This window comes from Dermacentor andersoni, chromosome 1 (assembly GCF_023375885.2).
Source record: "Dermacentor andersoni chromosome 1, qqDerAnde1_hic_scaffold, whole genome shotgun sequence".
Classification (NCBI taxonomy): Eukaryota; Metazoa; Arthropoda; class Arachnida; order Ixodida; family Ixodidae; genus Dermacentor; species Dermacentor andersoni.
The window spans coordinates 300,989,136-301,015,804 of record NC_092814.1 but is presented as its reverse complement, the minus strand read 5'-3'; the positions used below and the strand labels follow the sequence as shown (position 1 = coordinate 301,015,804).

The following is a 26,669-nucleotide window of genomic DNA, read 5'->3' as shown; positions in this document are numbered from 1 at the left end:
CGGAAGGTCCCTCGCAAGAACGAAGCCCCGGAGAGACTCAATCATCTGCCACGTCTCCTGTGAGGACAATGTTAAGGCAGTCTGCCCTACCGCGTCATCACTGTCGCCGTCGCTATCCAATGCAAGCATTTTCGCAGCGATCGATGAGGCAATCGTCACGAACGTGCTGGCAGAGGATAGCGACAGCGACGATCGCCTCATCGGTTAGAAGCACTTGGTTTCGAAATCTATGGCCATCCTCTTTTTTTCCCCGGCAATGTCGTGCATTGCCGATTATCACCGGGCAGGTCAGGCATTTTCCGTTTTGGCGGCGAGTCAAAAGAGGCTGGGAAACTACGTGGCGAGGAACGATTTCGACCCAACCAACAAAGACGAACACAGGCAATTACGCTGTTTGCAGAACTGTGCTGAATGAGGACCCAGCGAGCAAGATGCGAGCAGCACAGTTGGCATGGTCCGCTTGCGTTTCCGAGGATGGTGCGGCGTAGAAATATGGGCGCAGCCCATTCATGTTCGGAGGGGTGGAAGGGCGACGGGAAAGAGGCGCGCTGAGAAGGCTGGGAAATGAGCGCGCGGCAGCCGTTCGGGCAGGGGCTCGAATTTCTCGTTTTCTTTACAAGGATTTCACATTTCACTACCTTTCTGCTCAGACATCGACCAGCCAGACTTCATCGTTATAACCGATAAAGCAGAATAGGGGCACTGAGCTTAGCCAGCTTGGCGACTGCACCACCAAGCACGGCACGTCCGTCACCTTGGGCATCCTCAGTCGTTGTGGGGCACATCTTGAAGTTTTCGGCGAACAACCGCTTCCCAAATCTGTGCTTGCTGCGGAACTTTACTTCTCGAGCCATGGCTGCTTGCTCCGTCAGCAACAGCAAAACAAAATGGTGCACACTCAGGCGCCGTGAAGCAGATGACGGAAAAGATGCTAGGCCAATCTGATGGCTCGCTGCCTGAAGCAGCCAATACAGTCGCCGACCGTTTATTTGGACCTCACGGGGACTGCAAAAATGTCCGAATGAACAGGTGTCCGAAAAAGCAGATTAAGAAAAAAAAAATGAGATCCTTTATTTCCGCACACTTATTCGGGCTCGGCAGTAGGCTTGAAGAAATCGTGAATGCGCCGTTGCATGCTGTTCCTTTTACGCGCAATCAGATAAGCCTGAATCTCTGAGAGGGTCATACGGTCACTATAGGTGGCTGAAAGCACAGTGACTTGTACACGCTACGCATGCGACGGCAGCGTAACACATGGTGCGTCATCTTCCGACTCAGAGTCATCATGCGGCGGTGCATCAGAAACCTGACGAATGATCTCGCCGTCGTCAAGTTCTGCACATGTCAGTACAGCAGTGTCAGCACCTGTGAAACGGTCAAATGAGACGGTGTCCGGAATCGCAATGCAACCACTGCGCAGGTCTCAGCAGAACACTTTCCGCGTCAGTAAGGAGCACATCGGAAGGCGACAAATCTTAAGCCTCCCGGCACCCGCTTGCCGGCATTCCCCAGCGCAGTGTGCGCGGGCACTGTCGGTGCCATTAGACACTTGACGCAATGTTTCCTCAACACAGCACACAAAGCAAACACCACCATGTCGACACCAGTCGCACAAACAAAAAACGCGGCCTACTCGCAGCGTCGTGCCAAGGTCATGCACGAAGAAACAAATCAGCTGCTGGATTGTCTTGACATAGCTTACTAAGCTGAAACCGGAACTGCTGTAGAGCCACTCTATCGAACCAGGCAGAAACGATGATGATGAGCGGGGACTTGCAGTAGCGCCACTTCGTGGGGCAGCAAGGAGGCTCCGTTCAAAACAAAAATGGCATTCAGCAAGTCTAACCATGCACCGGTCAGAGTCCGTGCATGGCGCTCTCGATCGAATTGGCTCAAGGAGTGTCCAAAAAATCAGACGAGAGGTTGCAAGGTGTCCGAACTTACAGCAGTTGTTATACATTATGGTCTATGGGGAGAATGGCGGTGCCGCAAAGCAGGCCGAATAATTGAGCATGTCTGAATTTTTGGAGTCCAGAAAGTCAGTCGGCGGCTGTATATACAGTCGAACCCCGCTACAACGAATTCTCAGTTCCTCGTCAGCTGCCCATAGGAGTCAATGCATAAATATCCTCACCACAACGAACACTTTTTCTTATGCCGTTCCACTTTAACGAAATCTGACGAAGTAATTCCAGGCTCGAAATTTAATTTGCCGCACAAGAAACGCAATTTCGAACATTTTGCACATAAAAAAGCGTCTGCAAAGTTATCGCGTGTTGGCACCACAAGAAACTGCTGATGATGACCGAGCATGGGGGCCGCCATTGCTCGAAGGTGACGGCGATGAGACTGGCCTAGCTTTGGGATTGGCTTGAAACTTTTTAGCCGCAGACAATCCAAAGCCAACGCTCAGTCGTCTCGTCAGTCCATGCTGCATCTCGGCGCCGTCGGCGCGTAGTTAGTGCTAGTGCAATTGGCAGTTCGTGTTGTGCACGTGTTGCGGTGTTCGATTTGATCAGAGAAGCCGTTCTGTTTTAGCGTGCTTTCCGACATGGCGCCGCCATGTCGAAAAGCTTCCGACATCAGAGGTTTATCCTTGGAGGATAAAGCTCGGATCCTGGCCAATGTCGCAAGTGGAGAGAAGAAAGGCGACGTTGAGAAGTTTGGGATTTCTCCCAGTTCGCTGTCCACCATCTTGAAGTCAAAAGAAGCAATAGCGCAAGCTCTTGTTTCGGGCACATTAGCCAAGCGGAAGAAGCTGACGCCGTCGGCGCACAAAGACCTCGACAAGGCTATGTACACGTGGTTTGTCGAGACGAGGGCGAAAAACATACCCATCAGTGGAAATGCCGTGCAGCAGAAGGCCCTGAATTACGCTTGCCTGCTGGGAATTGACGATTTTAAGGCGAGCACAGGCTGGCTCAGCATGTTCAAGGCCCGCCATGACATTGTCGGCAAGACACTCTCTGGTGAGTCGGCATCGGCAGACACAGGCGGCGCATCCGCCTGGATCTCCACAAACGTTTCGGCGTTGTTGAAAGACTATGCCAAGTGTGACATTTACAACGCTGACGAGACAGGCCTGTTTTACAAGATGCTGCCGTCAAAAACCCTCGAAATGAAAGGTCAGCGTTGCCACGGTGGGAAACACAGTAAGAAGCGCGTGACTGTGCTGCTGTGCACCAACGCGAACGGATCCGACAAGCGCCCACCGCTAGTCATTGGGAAGAGTGCAAGGCCCCGTTGCTTTAAAGGTAATAGGAGCCTTCCCGTAAAATATGTCACCAACAGCCGCTCCTGGATGACACGGGCCATTTTCTCCGAGTGGGTCGCGTCATTTGACTGCGACATGAGGAGGCAGGGCCGGCGGGTGTGCTTATTGCTGGAGAATTGCTCCGCCCATCATATTCTGGATGTGGCGCTCACAAATGTGGAGCTGAAGTACTTTCCGCCGAACTGCACTTCGATAAAACAGCCACTTGACCAAGGTGTCATTAGAAGTCTGAAGTGCGCCTACCGCCAGCAAGTGATGCAGCTTCTATTGAACGTGGAGACCGGTCGCGACACGAAGTTAGACCTGTACATGGCGCTGCAGATGATGGCTGCTGCATGGGCTGCAACTGGACGGCCAGTTATCGCGAACTGCTTCACGCACGCTGGCTTCAAGCTCGGAGACCCAGACACCGACTCCGCTGAGGATGCTGCTGACTGCAACGGAGCAGTGCATCCGCCGGCAGACGTAATTGCGTCCTGGGCGGCCCTTCAAGGTGCCGGAAGTGTGCCATCCAGTGTCGAGCTGGACGACTTCATCGACGCTAACATCAATGTTATCGCCCGTGAGGAATTGAGCGATGAGGACATAAAATGTGTCAGCGACGACGGGAGGCAGTAGGAAATTGTGAAGACAGGTTGCTTGTGTAAACATCTCATTTCTCCAAGATGAAGATGCCACTGGGATGACTCAAATGGTTCCCGTACACAATAGAAATTTCCAAACTTCCTTAACACATCTCACATTGCAGTTTCCTGTAGCTATGTCACCCTAGTCCTGTTGTGCATCTTTTGTCCTCATACTGCTTCAATATACCTTCAAGGTGAACCAAATTGTCTAAATAAAGTTGTTGCTAACCCTTTTTTACTCTAACCCCCATAGTTACTTGCACCCAGAACATAGTACACAATATGTTTCGCATTCCACTCCCACTGGAATCTGGCCACAGTAGCAAGGAATTGAAGCCACGACCTTGTGCTTGGCAGCAGAACATCATAGTCACTGAGCCACTACGGTGGGAACAGAGCAAAATCTCGCACTTCATACTGCACAGGCAGCATTCTGGTTGTAGCTAGACCTTGCAGCAGTGCATAGTTAAAGCAGAAGACAACAGTTACGTACAAAGCCGAGTTTCATTAATTTGACCTGACAGGTCCAGTGTATGGACACGCAAAAACGCTGTTGCCTCTAGCTTAGCATGTAAAATAACTTCGTCTTTGAAATTGGCACGCAGTTCAGTCGTCACTCCAACATGAAAACTTCAGTGGTAATGTGGTAACCATCACGATCACACTGGCCTGCACGAATTCTCATGGTAGGCTGTTTCTAAGGCCTAGGGTGCAATCTTGAAAAAATTTGTAATGCGAACAGTCCACTTGCCCTTGTGATTGGTCAGAATCGTGTTTTCACTAAAGCAAGCAAACTGTTCGCTTTCCCTTACATGACTGGTCAGAATCGTGCTTTCGCTAAAGCAAACGATTGCAAGATAGCACCCCTTCATTCACTCAAGCCAAATTTCTAGCTTTCTATTTTCCCCTTCACACATTTTAAACACAAGGCAGGCAGTAATTACTACTACTTTAGTATGGTGTGCCCTGCCCCTCCTCCATATTCCAAAAAACCACCCTTGCAGACAGCCATGCTCACCCCATCTGCAATGTCCTCCGTGGTAGGTTCAGCAGGGTCGTAGAGGTCATCATTCTGAGTGCCAGTGGTGTCCTCATCCTCTGCAGGACCTTCTTCAGATGCACCTGCCTTCTTAGGCCGATCCTGATCTGCCTTTCGGCTGCCATCACGCCCCTGTGCACCTCTTTTCGGGGCGGGAGATCGAGAACGGTCGCTGGGACCAGGGCGTTTGCGGTCTCCACGATTGTATGCACCTTGGCGGTTTCCATAACGGTCGTTGAATCCCTGACGTGGCCTGTAGCGGTCCGGCTGCACAACCCAGTACTGCAGTTAACTACTTTTGACCAACAACAGAGAGCAATGGTCTGTCACAAATTTCGTCCAACCACGGTACCGCCAAAAACAAGCTGCCTTAAAACGGCCATAACATGGCCGTTCAACTTATCTGTTCGTCATTGCAAAAGCAGAGGGCCGATAAGGTCACACAAACAAAAAACTAGGCTCTCGATACACATTTTGACCGGAAATTTCAATTCGAAATCGCTACCCAAACTCAATCCAGTGACAGCTACCGCCATTTTGTCGTCAAGAAGTGCGGTGCCACGGCTCTATCATCTGCTCCGGCATCTATGCGTGTTTTGCCAAACTCTCCCTGCTCAGAACCTGGCACCAAACAGTTCAGCAAAGGCATCTCCTGCTGCATAGTGCCTGCAATTCTTTCACTCACAATAATTGCACAAACCAGGGAAGACTTGCCAAAACTAGCTCAGGCTGACCACCGAGACGCATGTATGAGATACAACACGTCTACCACACACACTGACCACGCAGAACGCATTTAATTTCATCGCCATTGGGTTTCAACTGCTATATAAAAGATTCAGGTACAAATTTTCTACGGTGCTAAATGTAAATGTAGCCAGTTTGCTGTGGGACATTAGTTTAACATGCAATGCATAATCAAGCTCAAACCTTTTGTCTTACGGGCCCCTTAATCTTAAATTAAATTATGGGGTTTTACGTGCCAAAACCACGATCCGATTATGAGGCACGCCGTAGTGGGGGACTCCGAAAATTTGGGCCACGTGGGGTTCTTTAACGTGCACCTAAATTTAAGTACACGGGTGTTTTCGCATTTCGCCCCCATCGAAATGCAGCCACCGTGGCCGGGATTCAATCCCACGACCTCGTGCTTAGCACCCCAACACCATAGCCACTAAGCAACCACGACGGGTCCCCTTTATCTTGTGTACATGATGTTGCAACAAGAGCAAATTCAGCTACTGAACATAGAAATACTGCAACACCCTATAATTTCATGGCCCCAATCAAGCACTTCAGCCAATCATGTCTACTTCGCTATTTCAGGTTCGTGCCATACGGCTCCTTTGGGCAACAATACCTCACTCTAGTGCATTTTTTTCTACAATTTCTACATTGGTATGCTGATTCAATCACAACACAAATGAAGCAGGGCAAAGATGACAAGGTGCCTCTAGCAGCCTCACTAAAGCTACTGCACGCCACCCAACTCATCTAAGTGGCACTCCTTCTCTGCAAGGCTGGAGATACCATGTATAGCATAGTGCAAGCTTGGGCAGCCAAGTAAATCAAATGCACCCTATTTTAGAGGGTACTTCTAGTAGAACTGGCAAAATATGTTTTTAGCCTAGTATCCTTATTTCATGTCGTTATATTCTGCGACATTTTCCAATTGCAAAATTATTGTAAAGTAAGGACACACGAACTAAAGGACTTTGTAGTACCTAAATTTTGATGCTCCAGGAGGTTTATGTAGACAGAAGAACAAACAAGCAATCTACAACATTCTCCTGGTGGTACAAAAAAAAAGTTTAGCCATATAGTGGCAGGCAGAGAATTCCACAGACTGAAAACTGCTTCTGATAGCAAATGAATGAGCTGCTTCATACAAATTGAGGACTCAAAAAAACGTAATCCCAGAAGAGGGCCCACCATCTTTGATCATGGCATCTGTGCAAACAAGTAACAAGCACAGTGGAGCCCATTCTTAGCCACAGCAGTAGCTTCCCGTTTCAGTGGATGAAAGACATTTGAACCTAAACAGCACCAAAGTGTTGGGCACTCAAATGTGCACTGCACTGACAGCAGATCATCTCTGGTGACTTGTCTTTTTCAGAAACAATTCGCAGGATGCTCTACGTCTACCCAGTCCCACAAGTGCAAAGCTTTAATGGTTTTCATCGACATGCGGCACTTTAGAGGTGCGCTTTTACAAAAACATTCAAAGGCAAAGCCTTATAAGAATGCCTGAAGAACGATGCACATGCTAGAGAGAGAGAGAGAGAGCTGCAAGCACTCATGAGCCTTCGTGCTCATTGTGTCTGGATCCCACGCTGCTCCTCCAGCTCTTGACGTCCCTCTTGCGATTCACGGGTGCCGCCAAACATCAATGCAGAATATGACAAAAAAAGGGGCCAGCCACTCCAAGGGCTGCCCAACCAATCATTTCCCGAGGTCATCTCAAGTCAAGAGGCTTCACAGAGCGCAGCATGAGGCCTGCCTTACAGCCGCGAGCTCGTTCTGGCCTCCCCCTGGCCAAAATGCTTTTTCCAAATTGCAACCAAAGCATGAGGGACGTCAACAGGCCCATGCTGCTTCTTTTCCGGACATAAAAAACAATTTAACACAACGGGCACAAACAAGGGCATACCAAAATCAAGGGAAAAAAAAGACATGACGGGCCAGTGCCAGCTGTGAAGTCTGCTCTCACCTGGTCATAGTTGCGTCTAAAGTTCGAACGAGAGGAAACGTTGCCTCCAAACCTCATCATGTCGGGAGCCATGCTCCCGCCCATAAAGGGGAGGTTATGCTGTGCCCACACGGGGCCACAATTCATCATTGGACTGAACTGTTGCTGGCAGAGACCAAACGGTGGCATTCCATTCTGCCAGGGGCTATCAGGAGCGGATCTTCTCGACATGATACTGCAAGCAGAAGTGTGGTCCGACGTCAAGTGCTGCACGAGGCTGGACTCTCGAGGGAAAGAAAGAGAACAGACATTTTATGTCGGCTTAGCAGGATGCTATGAAAACGCTTTAAACATTTTGTTTTGCAAGCGAATGATGCAAGCATTCCCTTAAAGCTCATTTGCATGGCGTGGCCAGCTCAATTTCAGCCATTCCAAAGATGTCAAAGCAGGCAGCCACGGCGAATAAAAAAAAAGTAATTAAATAAATCTTGCAGAACACACTTCGTCGTATGCTGGCACTCGAATCACTACAGCCGCTGAAGTGAAAGCTTGCCCGCAATCACGAGCGTACCGCTTACAAATTTCTCGCACGCGACGCGCTCTACATTACGGCAAGAATGATTAAAGTAGCGTAAATTTCTTGGTTCGGCCAGAGAACACGCGTCACAGCCACAGCATTGACAGTCAAAAAGGCTGTCCAAATCATAAAGTAACGAGTGCGCATGACGAGCAAGCATGGCTGACCGAACGGCCGGTTCGAATGATGTACGGCAGGCCGTCTCACCGAGTGCTTGCCAGCGAAGACTGATCACTGCAGCCGCTGAAATGGTAGCTCCTGTGGACGATATCTTACATGTACCGCTTATCCCTTACAAAACTTTATGGCCACTACGAATGGACACCAGAATTTTCAGCTGCCGCTGTTACCACGACCACAGGCTATGCCACAGGATAGCTGTTCTTTTTCGTTACTCTGCATTCGCAACTGTAAATGCTACCGGCTTCACAGTAATTTAATCCAAGGTAGCATTACTATAGCTACTAATGAGATCGCTAAAGTTAGCTCAGCCCCGGTAGAAATCGATCAACAGAAAAATGCGCATGCATTTTTTGTTTCCTTTAGGCCTAACGTATATCTCGCGCACCACGATATAGTAGGTTTTGGTGCACCAGTACTATATTACTGCTGCACCAAATCCTAGGCCGAATCAAGCCTTAGTCGAACTGCGTGTCAATAATACTAAAGACACTGAACTCTATCAGAAGTGTTCCTACCAGTTGAACTCCAACGCAACGAACCGTAGAACCACGACGACCGGCAACTGCACACTGCACCAATCGAACCTAAACACAAAGAGATGAAGAATGAAGATGTGTCGAATATCTTGATGATGATAGCGGCTCAAGCTGGCTGGGTAACTGCAAAAAGTTGTGTAACTGCCTATACAACAGATATAAAAAAATATTCTTGCGTTCGAAGTCTTGCAGCATACTCAAAATAGTTTTATTTGCGTTTCAAGTAAACCAGTTTTTTTTCTTTACACAGTACAGTTTGTCATACACTTTCGTTTCTTAATGCTTTTATGCAGTGCATGTGGCGACATGTTTCCGATTTGTTTTATTTTTGAACTCAAGTCAGTAGCCAATCATGAGCCAGAAAACGGACGTGTTTTTTGTTGAGCAACAGCGGCAACTGTTGGTAGTTCGTTCTTTATTTTATGACAGTCCCACCGATGCCCGCCGTCCCGCGGTTGCCGCTTCACTCGACCGACTTCACCAACTTCACTCCGTTGACTCGCCTCGCTCCATTGACTTGAGTCTGTGCTTGGCAGTCAAGAGGTAGTGCAAATTGGTTTTGGGTATTCTGTGGTTGTGCGCGACGAACAATCGCATAGGTGTTGTCTGCCATCACGTTTTGTGCTGTGGTAACGGCGTGGACGTTGGCAAACATGACAAGTTCGACTCAGCGACACATCAAACCATCCTTGGACGACTTACCTAAACGCTTTGTGGTGGCCATGAAGACCTTATTCGATATTATGGACGATCAGAAGGCTGGTCACATCAATCTCAAGGATATAGAGGCACGGTGGGCAAGTGGTCGCGACGACAGTGCATCTTCGGTTGTTCCTAACGGCGTAATCGAGTCCCTGCAGAAGGTCACTCCGCCGAATGGTCAGCTGACGTTCGAGCGCTTTTGTGCTGGGCTAAAAATCTGCTTGCTCCGTCATCGGGTGTCGAACCACCGCCAGCCTGTCCAGCAGGGCGTTCTGCAAAGACATCGCAGCGTCATGCCGCCCGCACCGCCGCAGCCTCTAGGTCAGGTCGCCGAACCTAGAGGACGGCCTTCGTCCGTGCCGCTCCCTGACCGTGTCGAAAGGTCAAACGGGCAAGGAAATGGCCTTTCAAAGCCTTCGGCCAAGGTTTACGGTGGCTCGGACCGGTCCCTTAATAGGTTGTCGGCAGTTCGGCCGCCTTCGAACACGGCGACGGTACGGCCCAATGTTGTGGCCACGCAGCAGAGATCCGTAAGTGTGCCGCACCTCCAAAACACGACGGGCGCCGAGCAGCCCAGGATGTCTAGCGATCCGCGTCGGGCCCCCACGAATGTTCGGGAGTTGCCGAGCAAGCTAAGGGGTTATCGCAGTGACAACAGGCTGCACCATGGACCCCAGCAAGCTTCGGCGGAGCCATCGGGGATATTGAGATTCAGCCGGGTGCGCAGCAAAACTCCCGATCCGAGTTCGGAGCTGGCGAAGAGTCAGCCACCGCAGGCCCACAGGCGCAATCCGGATGCACAAAAAGAGAACAAAAACCCTGAGCAGGGCACTGACGACAACGCGAGTATGTGTTTACTTGGATTTCTCAATATAAGCAGGAATGGGCACATACTAGTGACTCACTGAACTGTCTATCTGCAGGCTCAAGCAAAACGAAAAGTGTTCTGCCAGCTGCACCAGCTCACCCAGCAGCACCAGAGCGCAAGTTTCCGAAGAAGAAAGAACCGCGTAGGCACACACTGGGTCATGGCATAGAGTATAACATGGTAATGACATCTGTTAATTTCTCGGTGCATGGACTTTAGTGGTGCCTGCTTGAGGTAAAGTTAAGCATGAACACTATGAAGTAAGTGTTTGCAGTTTCTGTCACCAGATGAGCTGCAACAAAACACTGTCACCATTGTTGTCTAAGATAATGGCGCATTAAAAATGCTGCCAAAGTAGCTTTTGAAACACATATTGGTACAGAGCAAGTGTGGTTCTACTTTTGTGCATTTGATACTTGGGAGTATTAAGGATGGTTGCAATTCAAGCTTAAATAAGGTGCATGACAACATTTTTTTGGTTCTTGCAGCTGCGGCGTATGAAGCAACTAGAGCATGAAAAGGATGCACTCCAGCAAGGTCTTCACGCCATAGAGCGAGCTAGAGAGTGGTACCAGCAGCGCATCAGTGCTGTTCAGGAAAAAATGCAGCAAGCTGGAAAGTGCCATGCAACACCAGTAAGCAACATATTATTTTTGCAACACTTCATTGCCTAACTGAGCATACCTCATGATGCTGTTAGATGCTCTGTTGCAGTTTGCTGCTTTGTATGAAGCCAAAGTTTGAAAATAATATTTGCATTGTTATATAATACACCACAAAATTTTTTATGTGCAGAGCATTACAATTTCCTTTAAGAAAATATACAGCTCTTCATCAAGGCCAGCTGCCACAAGTGTCTGAAAGCTTGCTGCATTAAAACATTGCTAGAATTTGGTGCTTTGTGGTGTTCGTTCATATTGTCTAGTAGTGCACCTTGTGATTGAATGTGCAGTGTGTTCTTTCTATCCTGTGATGGTTCACCATGTAGTATGCTGTTGCAATTACAGAATCACGGCTATCACGGAACATATGTTTGGGCAATCACAGATTCAAAGGCTTTGTTAATTTCTCCTGTGTTATGAAGTGGCTAGCATGTGAGCACATTTCTTATTTTCTCTTCGACAGGAGTATTCCATGGATGCCCAAGATGAAAGACTGAGATTCCAACTGGCAAGAATCTTGGATGCTAACCAACACCTTAATGCATTGATTGACAGTTCAGACAAGGTAGGTGTGCAGATCCTGTTGCAGTATTTCTCAATTGAGGCACCTTTTCAAAAGTGCCCTGTCTTCACTTTTCCAGAGATTAAGCACAAAGCTTGTTCACTTAGTTACACTCCTTCTTTTGCGCTGGTAGGGTAGGGTGTATGCACGAGCAACATGTGCACGCTCTCAATGCGACACATTGCGGGCAGCACGCCATAGTCGTACTCAAACTGTTGATTGTTTTTTGTGTATTACCATGTGCACTGGCAACAACGAATGCTACTACGACTACAGATTATTTTGGCTACGTGACAATGCTCATGGAAACAACAGGGCCTGATACAAAGAGAAGGTAAAGCTATGTAGTGTCGACCATGTCGTGCTGCGCTGGGGCAACTGTGGTACGAACGAATGATGCTGCATCAGTGCCTTGAGAAATTTACGAATTCCTTGTTTTGTCAACCATATCTTTTAGCAAGAATCAATTGAAGTTGCAGAATGCATTGGATGGGCTCAACTTCCTCACAGACAGCTGGGTTTATGAGCCATGGCTGAAGAAATAAGTATCGGCCAACACAGTGATAATTATTGCACTGGTAAACAAACATTTTAGATCTCATGCTTTGCCCTTCTTCACAACTTAAAGCTGGGTTTTTTTTTTTTTTTCCCAATTAAAATTAACCACTCCCAAGCACTTGTTGAGCGCTCCGCAGTTCAGTGCAAACCCGATGTGTTGCCCTGTTGAGGTTGCAGTCATCAAAGAGTTCTGACAAGCGACCTACAACATGAAAACATAGTAGAGTGGAGCCTTGTTTACATGCCACATTTGTAAATGGATGGCTATGCAGCGACACATGCAAGGTGCAAAGATACTTGCGCCAATTCTATGTCAACACAGTGCTAAATCTGTGCATGCTGCCCCGCCTCGAAAACGAGAGTGAAAAATATGCATGACTATAATTCGATACGTTTGCATGTGACACATACGCATAGTCAAATCACCAATGGTTCACGTACCTGTTATGAAGCGCCAAGAGAGAGAGAGAGAATAAACATTTTTATTAGGCAAATGCAGCTTTGGAGAGGCGTCCTCATTCCAGAATTATTTGAGCTCGGGCCGTATCCTGGGTCCTCGCAGTCAGCCGTTGCTGATCCTCGAGGTCAGAGCTGGCCAAGGCTCTCTCCCAAAGCTCATTGGTGTGGTAAGGGTTCGGAGGATTTAATGGTGCCGCTCTGCAACCCCCCGCTATGTGCCTGAGCGACCCGGGCTCTGTGCAGAAGTGGCATTGCAGAGAGAATTGTTTAGGGGCTATAAGGTGATTTCTGGTTGGGTGGGGGAATGTATTAACCTGTAGAGCTTGGAAGAATTGCTCCTGCTCTCTAGGTAGTGACTTGTGTGGGGGTGCATATGTTCTGCGGGTTAGCTTGTAGTGTTGTGTGATGTCTTGGTGCGAGACTAGAGGGTGCATGCACTCGGGTTCAGATTCCTCAGCTCGGTGGGTCAAATCTCGAGCCACATGGCTGGTGAACTCGTTGCCAGAAATGCTGTGATAAGCTGGCGCCCAGATGATCATGACTGATCTCATATGCGGCTTTTGATTGATGATCTGGAGCGTAGTGGTATGAATTCTGCCGCTAGCAATGTTGCGGCACGCCTGTAGGGAGTCGGTCACTATGACTTCAACCTCTGTTTGAGAGAGCGCGAGGGCTATGGCCACTTCCTCGGCTTGGAGGGGATTGTTTCGCTTGAGCGAAATGCTGCTCCAATGTTTTTTTGTTGAGAATATCACCGAGAACAGATCCTGTATTTGACAGAATTCACAGCGAGTCCGCACATGTTGATGCAGGAGATCTATCACGTTATCTCTGTTCAGAAAATTTCCTAGGTGCACATGCATATGTGTACCTTGGGAATTCTAAAAAGCACATTTACCACTGCTTCATCTTCAGCTTATCTTCTTTTACTTTGAAACAGTTGCTGCGACCATGGCTGCAACACATGATGGCATATAGCACCATTTATGCAATGTGCAGCTGTGGCAGTGTGCACTTCTCGCTGCAGAGTGCACCAACATGGCATCGGGCTGCCATTGTTCGTATATACACTATATACCAAGTAGTGCAGCTGTCCACGTTACCTCTCTACATTAAGTTTCCAACAGTTTTTTTATTGATTGACTTTTGCATCCCAGTGCTGTGCGTGTGCATGATGACGGACGTCGTGTAGAAAGCTCCAGAATGGTCAGCCACTTACAATTCTTTAGTATGCACCAAACTTCAGTATACAAATGCTTTTCAGATTCTTGCCCCATTGAATTTGCATTCCTCAAGGCAGCCCAGGAGGAGGCGCATACATCTCATAGCACTAGCTATCAGACAGCTTTAGTGTGATGCTTGTTCGTCACATTATTGTATTACTGTCCCACTGACAATGCAGGCATGTAAGGCACCTCTGGTGGCAATTCCCTATGAGTGCCCAACCAAAGCATGCAGAACTACAATGAGCAATGCATGTTGCGCTCACCTGCTGGCACAGGAGTGTAATTGGCAATGTAATCTTATAGAAAATGCTCTTGGCTCCTCCTTATTTTTGGCAAAAATGTTCGTGCAACACTACACCAGCTCACTAGTTCCCCATAGCACTGCAGAGGCTACAAACATTGCTGACCAATAAGGAGCTTGAACGTCATCAAGAGTTTGTTCGTTTGCACCCTGTTGCCTGCTCATTGTCAGCTTGCACATGTGATGACTCCCTGCACCCAGCCCACGCAATTTACTCCTCCAATTGAAGCTGTGAATGGCGCACCACTGCACTGCAAGGTGCTTTTAAAGCAAAGCTTTCTTTGCCTCTCCCTTTGGGTTTGCGCTGTTGCTGCTGTCGTCTTGCACTCCATATTAGGGGGGGGGGGGGGCGTTCAGAGCGTGTATATACAAGGGAGGAGCATGGCAGAGAGGAAAGTCGATGCGAGAGACTCATTTGAACTTTTCCATCTCATGTACGGTGCCCTCTGGAGCCCCCTGGAAGTTTCCACATTAGCCTCTTGACAGCTGTAATTATCCGTGACCCCCTCAAAAGCATTGCGGAAACTGCAGCACTTGCCTTTCCACTAACGTGCTAGCCCAGAGCGGACATAAATAGAACTGTAGAGAGGAGGGGGTAGAGGAGGCAGAGAATGGGTACAACCGACGCAGTCATGAAATGAGTGCATAACAGCCTTGCCACTTCCGCACTTCCCATACAGAGGGAGAGTGAAAAGGCGACGTGAGAACGCAAGTGAACAGCAGTCGTAGGCAAACTGAAGGTATGGTACGGTATGCTTCTGCTATTTCTGAAAAATAAGCACCGTGCAAATTTGCCAACTGGATAACTGACGCAAGGCTTGCATATGCAAAGCTGCATTAAAACACCGTAGGGTCTAGGCGACACTACGGAAGCGGTCACATGTGAAGTCAACACTTCTGTGCCCGCCATGGTAGCTTGACGGCTGCGGCATTGCTCGGGATCGCGGGTTCAATTCTGGCTGTATCAGCCATAATTCGATGGGAGCGAAATACAAAAAGACTTGTGCTCTTAGATGCACACGTTAAAGTATGCCAAGGTGTCAAAATTAATCCTGAGTCTGCCACTATGGTGTGCCTCATAATCCGAACATGGTCTTGGCACATGTAGCCCCATAATTTGATTAAAATTTAACACTTCTGCCACAATGTGATGTGCCATGTGAGGCAATGGTAATGCTCATCCCTCTAGGAGATTATGAACAATTTTGCAGAATGCCTCAACCAAACATGTTTCTCTGTGTTTTGTGTACTACACAGACAAACAGCAGTGGTACACGCAGGGTAATGTTTAGCATCGACTTACCACTCTCGTATTGAACTAAACGCTGAATAAATTACACATTTGCCATCAACATCACCGCTAATTATCATTAGTCAAACCCAACAGCAAAGAAAGCTTCGTTGCATCTATTCCCACAGTGCATGGGAGCCACATATTTTTTTCATGCGCTCTCGTTTCCTCTGCCGTCACCTGAGAGGTTTCTGGGTGGCTACTGTACTCTCCCCACTCGCTCATATTCATTCAGCAGTCCTGTGTTATAATGAGCAATGACTCACATTTGTAAGTGCGGCTGCGTTCTTGACAACAGAACATGTGGCCACTTTGTTCCCATGTATTTTTAATTCTTTCCCTGAATTCTCGTAATGTGTTAAAAGCTACTTGCTGTCGCCTTTATACGAAAAGTTACTTTTGAGCTATACCACACAAATGACACCATGTGCAGCACACCTGACACTATATTGCACAAGGCAGTGCACTACCCAGCTGCCAAATTTTGCGGTTCACTATGGTGTTTTGCCATAAATATTGACTTTGTTGTCACAGTCACGGGTTGAACTGTTTCTAGGTGACATAATAAAACATGTTAGATGGTGAACGGTTTTCCTGCCCATTTTTCTGATATTATGGGCTGAAACAGAGAACTGTTATCTCAATATTCATGCACCTTGGCATGCAAAAAAAAGAAATCTTAGACACCTAAATTTAAACATTGTGTCCGTAGCTCATAAAAGATTATTCCCGCACTATTGCGTATGCCAGTGTGTCTATTGTGTGGATGAGCAACAAGAGTTAATTGCGACCACTACTATATGTGCCATGCAATGACAAACCCTCAGAGACCTCTCACAGGGTCCTCAGTGCTGCAGGGTACTACTGAGTTGGAGTTTAGAATGTTTTCCATGCACTTTAGTTGAGTGTACTGCATCATGAGATGTCATTGCCAGTGCTGTTATGCCTCCAGTACTATGGTCACACATATGTGTCAGGCTGAAGCTTTCTGTCGCATCCTCTGGTGCCGGGCCATTTGCTCCAGGCTTCTGCCATGCTTATTTGGTTCCAGAACAGTTAAGCAAGACAATAAATTCGGCTAGTTGCTATAGGCTTAGACACGATTCACAGTAGCTCCAGAAGATAAAGTCCAAGAAGCTCAGTCGTCTGCTGTGCTGCTCTTCGTTGCGCAGCCTGATGTAGCAGCATAACACCACCAAGTAAGTAGAAGTAAGTGACAAAACGTTGTGATATCCTGCTCCCAAGTGGCCACCTCCTGTGTCATGGCATCGCAGCAAATACCCTCGTTGGAAACTAAACCAAAACTGCTTCGAAGAAAAGCTATTACAGTAAATTGTTTAGGGTTCTCTGATGCTTGCCACTATTCTTTGCAGGCTTTCGTGGCCCAGAACTTCGTATATCTCACAAAAGGAAAGGGAGGGTCAGTCAAAGATAGCATGTCAGGACTCCTGTAAAGAAGACTTGGCCTATGGAAATGTATTTTTGAACCGATGGCTCAACTTTAATAAAAATTATAAGGCATATTTAGAGCAATAGTAAAGGGCAGGGTGACAAATTTGATTATTATTGAATAATTTGTGACATTGCCAATTTGTCACAATTTGGCTCTTCAAAAGTTCAAGTGACTATGGTTAGTTATAGAAACTACCATTTTGAAATGACAAGAAAGTTCAGCATTTTTGAACCTTATATAATTTAAGAATGAACAAACTATGGCACTGTGGTGTCATTTTTTAATATACAAGTACTTTTCATAGAAAAATGAATTATACATTGTGGGGAGCACACGCGGCCATCTTCCCCCGCGTCCAGAGCCGGCATAGACATGGGAGAGGCGCACTACACACTCTCCCGCTTCTCTCTCGCTCTCGCGCGCACACCCTTCCTCCCCGACTCACGGGAAGGTAGCCGACAGACGAGGAGGACATTCCCCTTGTGAAAGTAAAAAGGTACAAAACAGCGCCACCAGGGGAGACCCGCTCTCTCTGATGCCGGACTCCTAACCTGCTAGACTGGAGTGCCTGCCACAACCTGTGAGTGACCTCGTTTGCCTGACTATCCCGGGCAATGAGGCCAGCCTATTACTTATTACAGAGAGGACTTCCCTCTGCCAGGGTTCTTTATTGCTGGTAGCAATAAACGTTGTTACAGTTGGCACCGCTGGTTGCCTTATTCATTCGAACTCGACGTAGCCGCGATTCCCACGTAACGGGCTGGGGAGTACCACGAAGCGACTGGTGTGGGCTAGATGCGGAGCTCGCCTTCAGCCCTAGCCGCAAGCAGAGTGGAGCCCTCACAATATATAATTGGCACCACTACAATTGCATTTGCACCTTGCGTTCAAAATTTCAGATTTTCTATAAGGAAGGAAAAACTTAAAAAGCTGAGTCTGTAGTAGCATCCTGCATAAAATTTCACCCTAGTAAATCCCCTACAAATAAGCCTGCCTTTTCCAATATAAAAATGACAGTTTTTGCCAATGCAAACTTGGTGAAGAAACACTTAATCAGAAAGAATGGCTTCAAAAATTGAGAAGTGTGCCGGTTTATTCTCATTTTCACATATGGTCACTAGAATTATCCTGGAGCATACGTGGGGCCTTTTTCTTGTATTCTGCATTCTTTTGTCAGAATGGCTTCAAGCTTCCACTTCTTTTTAGCTACTTTCTCACACTCTGCTGCATTTCCTGACATCATGGATGGGCATTTTTCAAACCCCTTTTCTAAATAGCACACCATTTGCATGCTGTGGGAAAAGACTCTTCTGCCAGGTTTATTGTCGCAGAGCGTTAAGCCGTCCTAACATGGCGTACTCAAGGTCACAAGCCTAACATCCGCATTCTCCCCGGTCGCGAGACCCTCTCTCTCTTCCTCTTCTTCGATGCGCCGCACGTGCACGATTTCCCACATCCTCTGCGGCCAACAATGTCACTTGCACAGTTCCAGAAGACAAAGAAGTTGAACTGGTCTCGTGAGCTCTGTGTTGTCTGCTAGCAGGATTTTTCATGCTCCAAGGTACCCATCACTCCCCTTAAAGATTTTAGCAACTTTACCTAATTTCCAAAACGTAATGGGTACTTTGTTATCTCTAATAATGAAATGACAAGGTCATCGTTCTTTAAACAGTTGAGGTTCTGTGACCTGCTGTGCGCTCTTCGCAGTGTGAAGATGTATTCTTTATACCAGCGCTGCCAAAAGTCGTTTAGTTTTTGTTTTCTACATCTCCAGACGTGCAGTGTGTCTGTGTGACCTCCCAAGTTCTCTTTAACTTGCGCTTGTGGAAGGGCAGTGAGACGTCTGCCTGACAAAAAGTGCGAAGGAGTTAGTACTTCCGCTTCGATAGCATCGTCAGAAATGTATGTGAGGGGTCTAGAATTTATCACTGCCTCGACCTCTGTTAGTAAGGTGTGTGGAGCTGTTTGAAGCTGAAGCATCCTCTTATTAGTGTTTTCCTGAGGCAGTTCTTAACTGTTCGAATCATTCTTTCCCAAAATCCTCCCCACCATGAAGCACGCTCAGCAATGAACTTCCATGTCATGTTACTAGATGCACAAAAGTTCTGTACCTGGACATCACGTAGAAGTCCATATGTCAGCTTAAGTTCACGACTGGCCGCCTTAAACATTAAAGCATTGTCAGAATAAATTACACCTGGCGAACCACGGTGCAAAATAGACGAAAAGCCAATAAAAAAAGTATTCACAGTCATGTCACAGGAAAGTTCTAAGTGAACAGCTCGCACTACAGCACAGGTAAATACTACAATGAATGTTTTCACAGAGCCGTTTCCCTTCACAAACACTGGACCAGCGAAGTCGACGCCCGTGACTTGAAATGGATGAGACCTCGAGACTCTGTCGATCGGAAGCGGGACTGTAGGAGCTGAAGCCGCTTAAAGATAAAACCTCGCACAGACCCCGCGCTGGCCAAGCACCTTTTTAACGCACTGGCGACTGCGCACTACCCAAAACTTCTCACGCACCTCTGTGAGTGTAACACCGACACCACTGTGAAGAAGGCGTCGATGTTCGCTGTCCACGATGAGGTGTGTACAGCGGTGATCTGCGGGTAGGAGTACAGGATATTTTACGTTGTCCAAAGCAGCTACGTTGTGAAGGCGAGTCTTGATCCTGATAATGCCCTTGGCATCCATGAACGGGTGAAGGTCTCGTATCGTCGACGTCTTGTCGAGAGCTTTGTCCGTTGTTAGTGCAGCAATTTCATTTCCAAAGCTTTGTGCTTGTAAAATCCTCAGCCACGTACCTTCGTTTTCTGAAATCTCCTGAGCAGAAAGTAGACCTTCTCTTCTAGTATTAGAAGGGGCTTGGCAATTGTGAATGAACCTGTTCACCCAAGTCGTGATTCTAAAGACTGTCTTCCAGCGACTATATTTGGTGACATCTAATATAGGCTCAGGAGTCCTACTCAGGGCCATCAGAACCACTTCTGCTGGTTTTCTGTCGTCGAGTAACACCTCAGGTGAGTTCTCGCATCTCTCTTCTTGTTTTGGCCACGTTTGTTAGGGCATAATTAGCCATGCGGGGCCAAGCCACCATAAAGAATTTGTGCAAAGGCTCTAGGCTGACACACCTCTTGTTAGTAAATCGGCTGGGTTTTGTTCGTACCAGTGGGATATCTCCTCTGGTGTTGAAGCGCCAAATACCAAATCGTCCACATAGAAGCTTTCCTTGAGCTGAGCAGCTATTTCTTGGTATTTCGAATCTACGTGGTTGAAGTGATACTGAATCGTAGCCGATAGGAGAAACAGACTCGAAGTGGTTCCGAAAGGCACCCACGTCATCCTGATCTCCTCGAGCCATGGAAGCAGTTTGTTCTTGGTGGGAACTTCCTCAAACCACAAGAAGCGAAGTGCATCCCCGTCTTCTTCCTTGATGGATATCTGGAGGAATGCCTTCTGTACATCCGCTGCAAGTCCAGATACGTACAAACGAAACCTGGTTATCATCTTGAGAAGGTCAGCGTTCAAGTGTTTAATTTAGACTGCATGATCCTGTTCCGTGAGACGATGTGTCGAAAACAACGTGCAGTCTTGTAGTAGTAGACGTCTCGCGAATGACTTCATGATGGGGCATGTAATACACGTTTTCTCATGATGTTAAGACGTCCTTGACATTCTCCACATGGCCATTCTTGTACTGTCTGACTGCTTTGTCATACGCTTCCAAGGTTTCGTTGTTCGACGAAAGCCTTCGAACCAACGAATACAGTCATGAAAGCACAACTTTGCTATTGTTTGTCATATCAGGTCCAGTTAATTTCCATGGGAGTGATACTTCAAAGCGACCATCTTGAAATTTGATGGTTTCATTAAACTTCGTCCAAACATCTCCTGCTTGTTTGGATGATGGCGTAACCATCATACCAATCGCTTCCATTTCCCAGAATCATTGCAACGGGAAGGAAATCGTATGCGTCTACGCGTAAAACATATCTGACTGCTCGTTTGCTGACTAACTTTTCTTGTGAACACCAAGGGCCCTTGAATAGTCCATCCGATGTACGTGTTGACCGCCACCAGAGATCGGTTTTTGGTATCCCATTTCACCTCACTTGAATTCGGCATGAGCTTCCACATCTGGTCGGGACCAATCAAAAGACTTACTCCGGGTTCACCTGTTACGCCAGGGAAAACCACTGCGTCTGCTAGTCGCTTGTCCTCCGCGACGATGGCACAGAACAACTGGTTATCTGGCGGAACTTTGATCTTTGCACATGAAAGGCATGACGATTGCTTCTATCTGTACTGATACATTCTCGTGCTCGCTCCGAAGTGTTATGCTGACTACCTTAGCCCGCTGAGCATGCTGTGACCGAGCTCGTCCGAACGTGCTAATCACCAGATCCATATCTCATATGGGAGATAAATTGAGCTTTTTACAGACATCTTCCCGCATAAATGTTCTTTGAATGCCATTGTCCAAAACACCACGGACGTAACAGCAGTGGGTCGGAGTCGTCAGCCAGGCACGGAATGTCTATAAGAGAATCTCCGTAGCGAGTTGAGGCTGTGTACCGTTCGTTGCAACATGCATGGCAACATCCGGCGTCTTTTGTGGTGCTGAAGAAGGTGATCTTTCGTTAACGCCAGCGTTGCACATCGTGGAAGCATGACGACGCTTGCATGCTGTACACTGGATCCTGTGACGACAGTCACGCGCAAGGTGTCCCCTCGTCGTGCACTTGAAGCATCGACCATCTTTCCTGAGCATGCTGTGTTTGTCTTCAAGGCTAACGTCACTGGTGCATCGTTCAGTCCTGTGGTCTTTGGCTGAACAAAAGAAGCATGGTTTTGTAAATACTTCTGCTTTGTTGTGAAGAACCCTTGCAGCAGGAGTTGACGACATATTGAAGCTCGACTGTGTTTAGGACATGTTTCGTTCAGCCTTGGTGTTCTAGTCTGAGCGCACCTCTCACTATATTAGACTTCTAGCTGAAGAAATTTCAGCAAGCGCTCTAACTCTTGTTCCGGTGAGTTCTCACTATTGCTTGAGCCTACCGATGGCATAGTGGACTCTATGCTCTCGCGCTTGTAATACTCTACTACCATATCTTGAGGTATAGCTTTCAGAAGTATTTCATCTAGCATCGAAGCGTAAGATGAAGTACTCACCCCAAGGTTTGCGAGTCACCGATCCGAGCATTCGTAGGTTTTCCAAGAGCTTCTGCTCGATCAACATGCGGTTGCCATAGCGCTGCTTCAATATTCCAAGTGCGTCGCTGTAGCTTGATTCTGTCATTTGGATTCCGGTGACCACTTCAGCAGCAGCTCCGTCAAGTAGCGAAATCAGGTAATGGAAGCGATCCCTGTCGGACAGCCGCGGGTTCTCGTGAACAGAATGAAGCAACATATTCCAGAACGGCTTCCATCGGGTGATCGTTTCGTCGAAACGTACAAGTTCTAACTTCGGTAACCTAGCACCAAACTCATGCTGTGAACGTGTCGTGTTCGTCGAGGAAGCAGACGCTTGGTTCCCCTCAGATGCGTTAGGTGGCTGAAATGTCGGAGGCGAGGAGGAAACCTTGAGCATGTCGATATTGTGCTCGAGTAAGGCCAAAGCGCTGTTAGCACGTCTTCATATTCCATGACTGAATCATAATCTGCTGTGGCTTGCTCGTCAGTCATAAATGTTTCCAACTCGGTGTTCAGTACGGATATCTCTGACTTCGTCGCCTTTAACCTGCTATGCCGGACACGAAGGGCAGAAAGGTCTAACTGTCCGGATTGAATGATCTCATTCACCTCGGTAATGATCCTCGTGCTCTGCGCTCGGTGAGAAGTCCGCTTGTTCTTGATTCGCTCCATGACAGTCTGGCTGCAGAGGTCACTCCCAGGCAAAGCCGCAAGTTGCAAAGGCGCTGGCTGGCTCTCTGGGTTTTCGGCACCAAATACGATGTGGGAAAAGACTCTTCTGCCAGGTTTATTGTTGCAGAGCGTTAAGCCGTCCTAACATGGCGTACTCAAGGTCACAAGCCTAACATCCGCGTTCTCCCCGGTCACGAGACCCTCTCTCCCTTCCTCATCTTTGATGTGCCGCGCGAGCATGATTTCCAACACATGCCACAAACAGTGCCCAACTTCCCAAGCACTCTCTAAATCCCCTGTTTGGCCAGCATTCTAAGACTGCTAGGGCTGCAGCCATTAGAAACACTAGAGCTTGTAGACTCGGGTTCTCTCAAGCAACCTTTGTGTGTAAGACATAAACTCGACGCCCAATTCCCTTTTGCTTGCCTTGTACAGCCGGGCTTCGGCAGTACCAGGACAAGCATAAAACACAACAACACATTGTAGAATAACAAGTACAATGTTTATTGTTCCTGAGGATTCACTTGAAGCTACAAACGCGACGTTTGCCAGGGTCGATCGTAAGGGGAACAGTGGTAGGGGACAACAAAGGATCGGAATGAGATGTTTACCTGACGTCCTTCCTTCGTCGTGGCTTGCAGTCTTCTCCGCTTACTGGCGTTCACCGGCCACGCCGATAGCAGGATATCTACAAACACGACATTTACCGGGATCGATCGTAAGGGGAACAATGGCAGGGGACAACAACAGATCTGAATGAGATGTTTACCTGAGGTCCTTCCTTCGTCGTGACTCGCAGTCCTCCACTTACCAGCGTTCACCAGCCATGCCGATTTCGTCCACTCCGCATTGTTCTTTACTCTTTCCAATGGGCGCATGGGGCTCCGCGGTCATGCGACCATTATGTTTGCAACCAGTTTGCGAGCAGGTTGTGCCACCGTGAGAAAAGCAATCTGGCTCCCCGCACGGGTAAAGAGGAAAAAGGTGTCTGCTCTCCTCACTTCTGTGGCACGCATAGGAACACGGCAAAATATGAACCTTCATAACTACCACAAGCTTGCCAAACACGCATTCAACATTGGGGAAGGAAACGCTGCGCCAGTCTCGCAGTGGCCTGGAAAGTCCAGAGCATGAGTCACTTCCGCACATGGCCAGTTCACTGCTGCAGGCTGTGCCCCTTGGCTTTGCAAAAGGATACTAGTTTGCAAAACTATGGTATGTGCCGAACTTAGGGCCATTTTACAGATGTAAATGTGCATGCTAGAAATGGCAAAGGGACCTCAGGGCACAACATGCTCCAAAAATGGCAGTCGTAAGCTGTTTGAAAGCGCTAAGTTGCATGTTTTATGAAAATGGATGATGGAACGAAGCCTCATGTGGCAATAAATTGTTGTCAAGTGACAGCACCTGCACCAATAGGGCATTGAGTTTAGCCTTGTTTACAGCCACTGCCCAAAATTTGTTTTTTTTTACTTCGTTCATCAGCCTTTACACAAATCTTGTTGAACCCTTGATGCCAGTGCGTGAGCTTATAAAGAAGAGAGGAAAACAACCTTTACAATGATTGTAGCCATTTTATACTAAGCTTTTTTTCTTGCACTGCAAATGCACTTCCAGAACAGTGGTCACGGGTACATTTCTTTTACCCAAGACACCACCAGCCTACCTAAGAATATAAATTTTCACTTTATTACCATGCAGTTGTTGCTGAAATTTTTCTGGCACATTCTACAATGATTGGAGATCCCAGAACTGCAAGAAACTCTGAACACACTTTTTGGCCAAAAATTGCTATTTTTTACATCATGTCCCTCCCCCTAATATGACCATCTTGCACTTGTCTGCTTAGATATAGGTGCATTTGGACAAACAACAGTTGGCCAAAATCAACCTGAAGCCGATTGCAGTAACTCTCATAGACCACAGTGCATCTGGGGAACAGTCTTGTAAATGAATGATTCCATTTCATATTGCGTATGTATAGTTTGCCGAACCTAGACCTATTTAATCAAACAGCAGCTTGTACCATGTTGTTCCATACGTGATACGTTGTGCTTACTGAATAGTGTATATAGAGCTGTGTGAGCACTTGTATTTATCTAATACATTTTTTGTTGTGAACACAGAAAAAAGGCAATAGATGGCCTCTTGCTACCTGCTTTAGAGCACATCTCTATGTAAGATATCTACATCTTTACTGTATGGTAGTGTAGTGCATTATCCTTTAGCAGTCATAAGCATTTATCCACTTTGCAGTTATTCCAGTCAGAAATGACTTCATGCATTTTGTGTGTCTCGCAGAAAAATTGCTCTAATGTACAAATGCATAGTGAGTAATTTATTTCAGATAATTTTTATTCCACGGGCACTTCTACAATCTACAGCCAGCATACCCTTGTGGGTGAAAGCCACAGGAATAATTTTTTCTAGTGTCCTCATCACCACTTCCTTCATTGTTTGCTATCATCTGAGGACATGTGCTAAAATCATACTAAAGTAATCGTGGGAGTTTACAAACTCACGCGAGTCCTTTGTGTAAAGCCCATGTGGAGAAAATGTCACCATCCTCTTGGTGCTTCGCACTACAAACAGCATATATTGCTTCAAGTATGCCACTAAAAAAGTGATGTCCTTATACTCAAACACTGTGAAGTGCAATTACAATATACAGTAAACTCTCCGTTGTACGAACGTCGGTTTATCGAATATTTCAGAATAACGAACTTTTTAAAAATCCCCGGCAGTTTTCTTATAGATTCTATGCAAAAATGTTTCACTTGAACGAATTTCGGAAGTCAATATTTCAGTTTAACGAACTTGCTCAGAGGACCAAGGCTTATTTTCATGATCAGTTACTTACTCAGTTATCTGATCGTAACTTATCAGTTACGATCAGATACTTCGTTTGAAGACTATGCACAGTGTGACAGTGCACTGATTACCTGTGCTGGACAGACGGATCTGGAGATTGTTTCCAGTGTTCGTCCTGAAGAAGAAGAAGAGTGCGACGAAGAAGAGGCAACTGCTGAGCCAGTTTCAAGCCCTATAACTCTAGCTGAGGTTGTAGGGTACATTGGAAAGTTGAAATACTTTGTGTCTCAACAGCTAGTTGTGCCAGAAGAAGTGTACAAGAACATTGACTCTTTGGACAGTTTGTTACTTCCTGTGCTTTAAAAGTACAAGTGCAGAAGAAGATTACAGATTTTTTTTCTGAGTGAGAAAGGCAGCATTATAACTGTTATGAACCTTGTACTTGTTGATATGTACAAATTCCATTTCACACATTTCTAAGACTATAGATGCCATTTCTTTTGCTCCATGAATTTCACTTCAAACTTTTGACTCTGTATGCCATGTCTTAGGTTGGACTAGTGAATATTCAGTTTAGTGAACTTTCAGTTAAGTGAACTATTTCCTTCGGTCCCTTGAAGTTCACTCAAGTGAAAGTTCACTGTAGTTGAAAAAGTTTCTGAAAGGCCTGCAACAAATACCAAGAAGAAACCTGCACACATGTATGTTAGGTGCCTCCTGACATCTAACTGCAAATGATATTTTCGCATGTTGAAGCAGTCCCGAAACATGAATGCAAAGGATCAATTAAGTTCATGGTATAAATGAAGCAGAATACATTTTCTTTTTTTTTTTTTCCAGGGCTTCCCAACGCACATGAACTTGGCTGTCCAGCCACCACCCTATGATGTTCATCAAAACTCCATAGTTCAGCGGCTGAAAGAGCAAAACCATCTCTTAACTGAGGTAAGCACAAATTAAGAACTGCCTCACACATCATTTC

At 46.9% G+C, this 26,669-nt stretch overlaps 2 protein-coding genes across 6 annotated transcripts in view; one reads left to right on the top strand and one right to left on the bottom strand.

Annotated features, from left to right (window-relative positions):
• The window catches only part of LOC126547612 (uncharacterized), a 92,343-nt gene extending 83,340 nt beyond the window's left edge, over positions 1-9,003 (bottom strand). For 3 of the 5 annotated variants that reach the window (XM_050195505.3, XM_050195508.3, XM_050195509.3), the window contains exons 1-3: positions 8,904-8,999; positions 7,650-7,912; positions 4,919-5,206 (exon numbers count right to left, since the gene is read on the bottom strand). In XM_050195505.3, the coding sequence (XP_050051462.1) occupies positions 4,919-5,206; positions 7,650-7,859 (498 nt within the window). In that variant the 5' untranslated portion in view covers positions 7,860-7,912; positions 8,904-8,999. Of the gene's footprint in view, positions 1-4,918; positions 5,207-7,649; positions 7,913-8,903 lie in introns of all 5 variants that reach the window. The other 2 variants (XM_050195506.3, XM_050195507.3) reach the window with 2 other exon arrangements.
• Positions 9,004-9,242: 239 nt separating this feature from the next.
• Positions 9,243-26,669, top strand: part of LOC126547617 (suppressor APC domain-containing protein 2) — a 28,861-nt gene continuing 11,434 nt past the window's right edge. Inside the window, exons 1-5 of the mRNA XM_050195513.2 lie at positions 9,243-10,472; positions 10,550-10,674; positions 10,983-11,129; positions 11,620-11,721; positions 26,528-26,632. Coding sequence (XP_050051470.1) covers positions 9,578-10,472; positions 10,550-10,674; positions 10,983-11,129; positions 11,620-11,721; positions 26,528-26,632 — 1,374 coding nt within the window. The 5' untranslated portion in view covers positions 9,243-9,577. The remainder of the gene's footprint in view (positions 10,473-10,549; positions 10,675-10,982; positions 11,130-11,619; positions 11,722-26,527; positions 26,633-26,669) is intronic.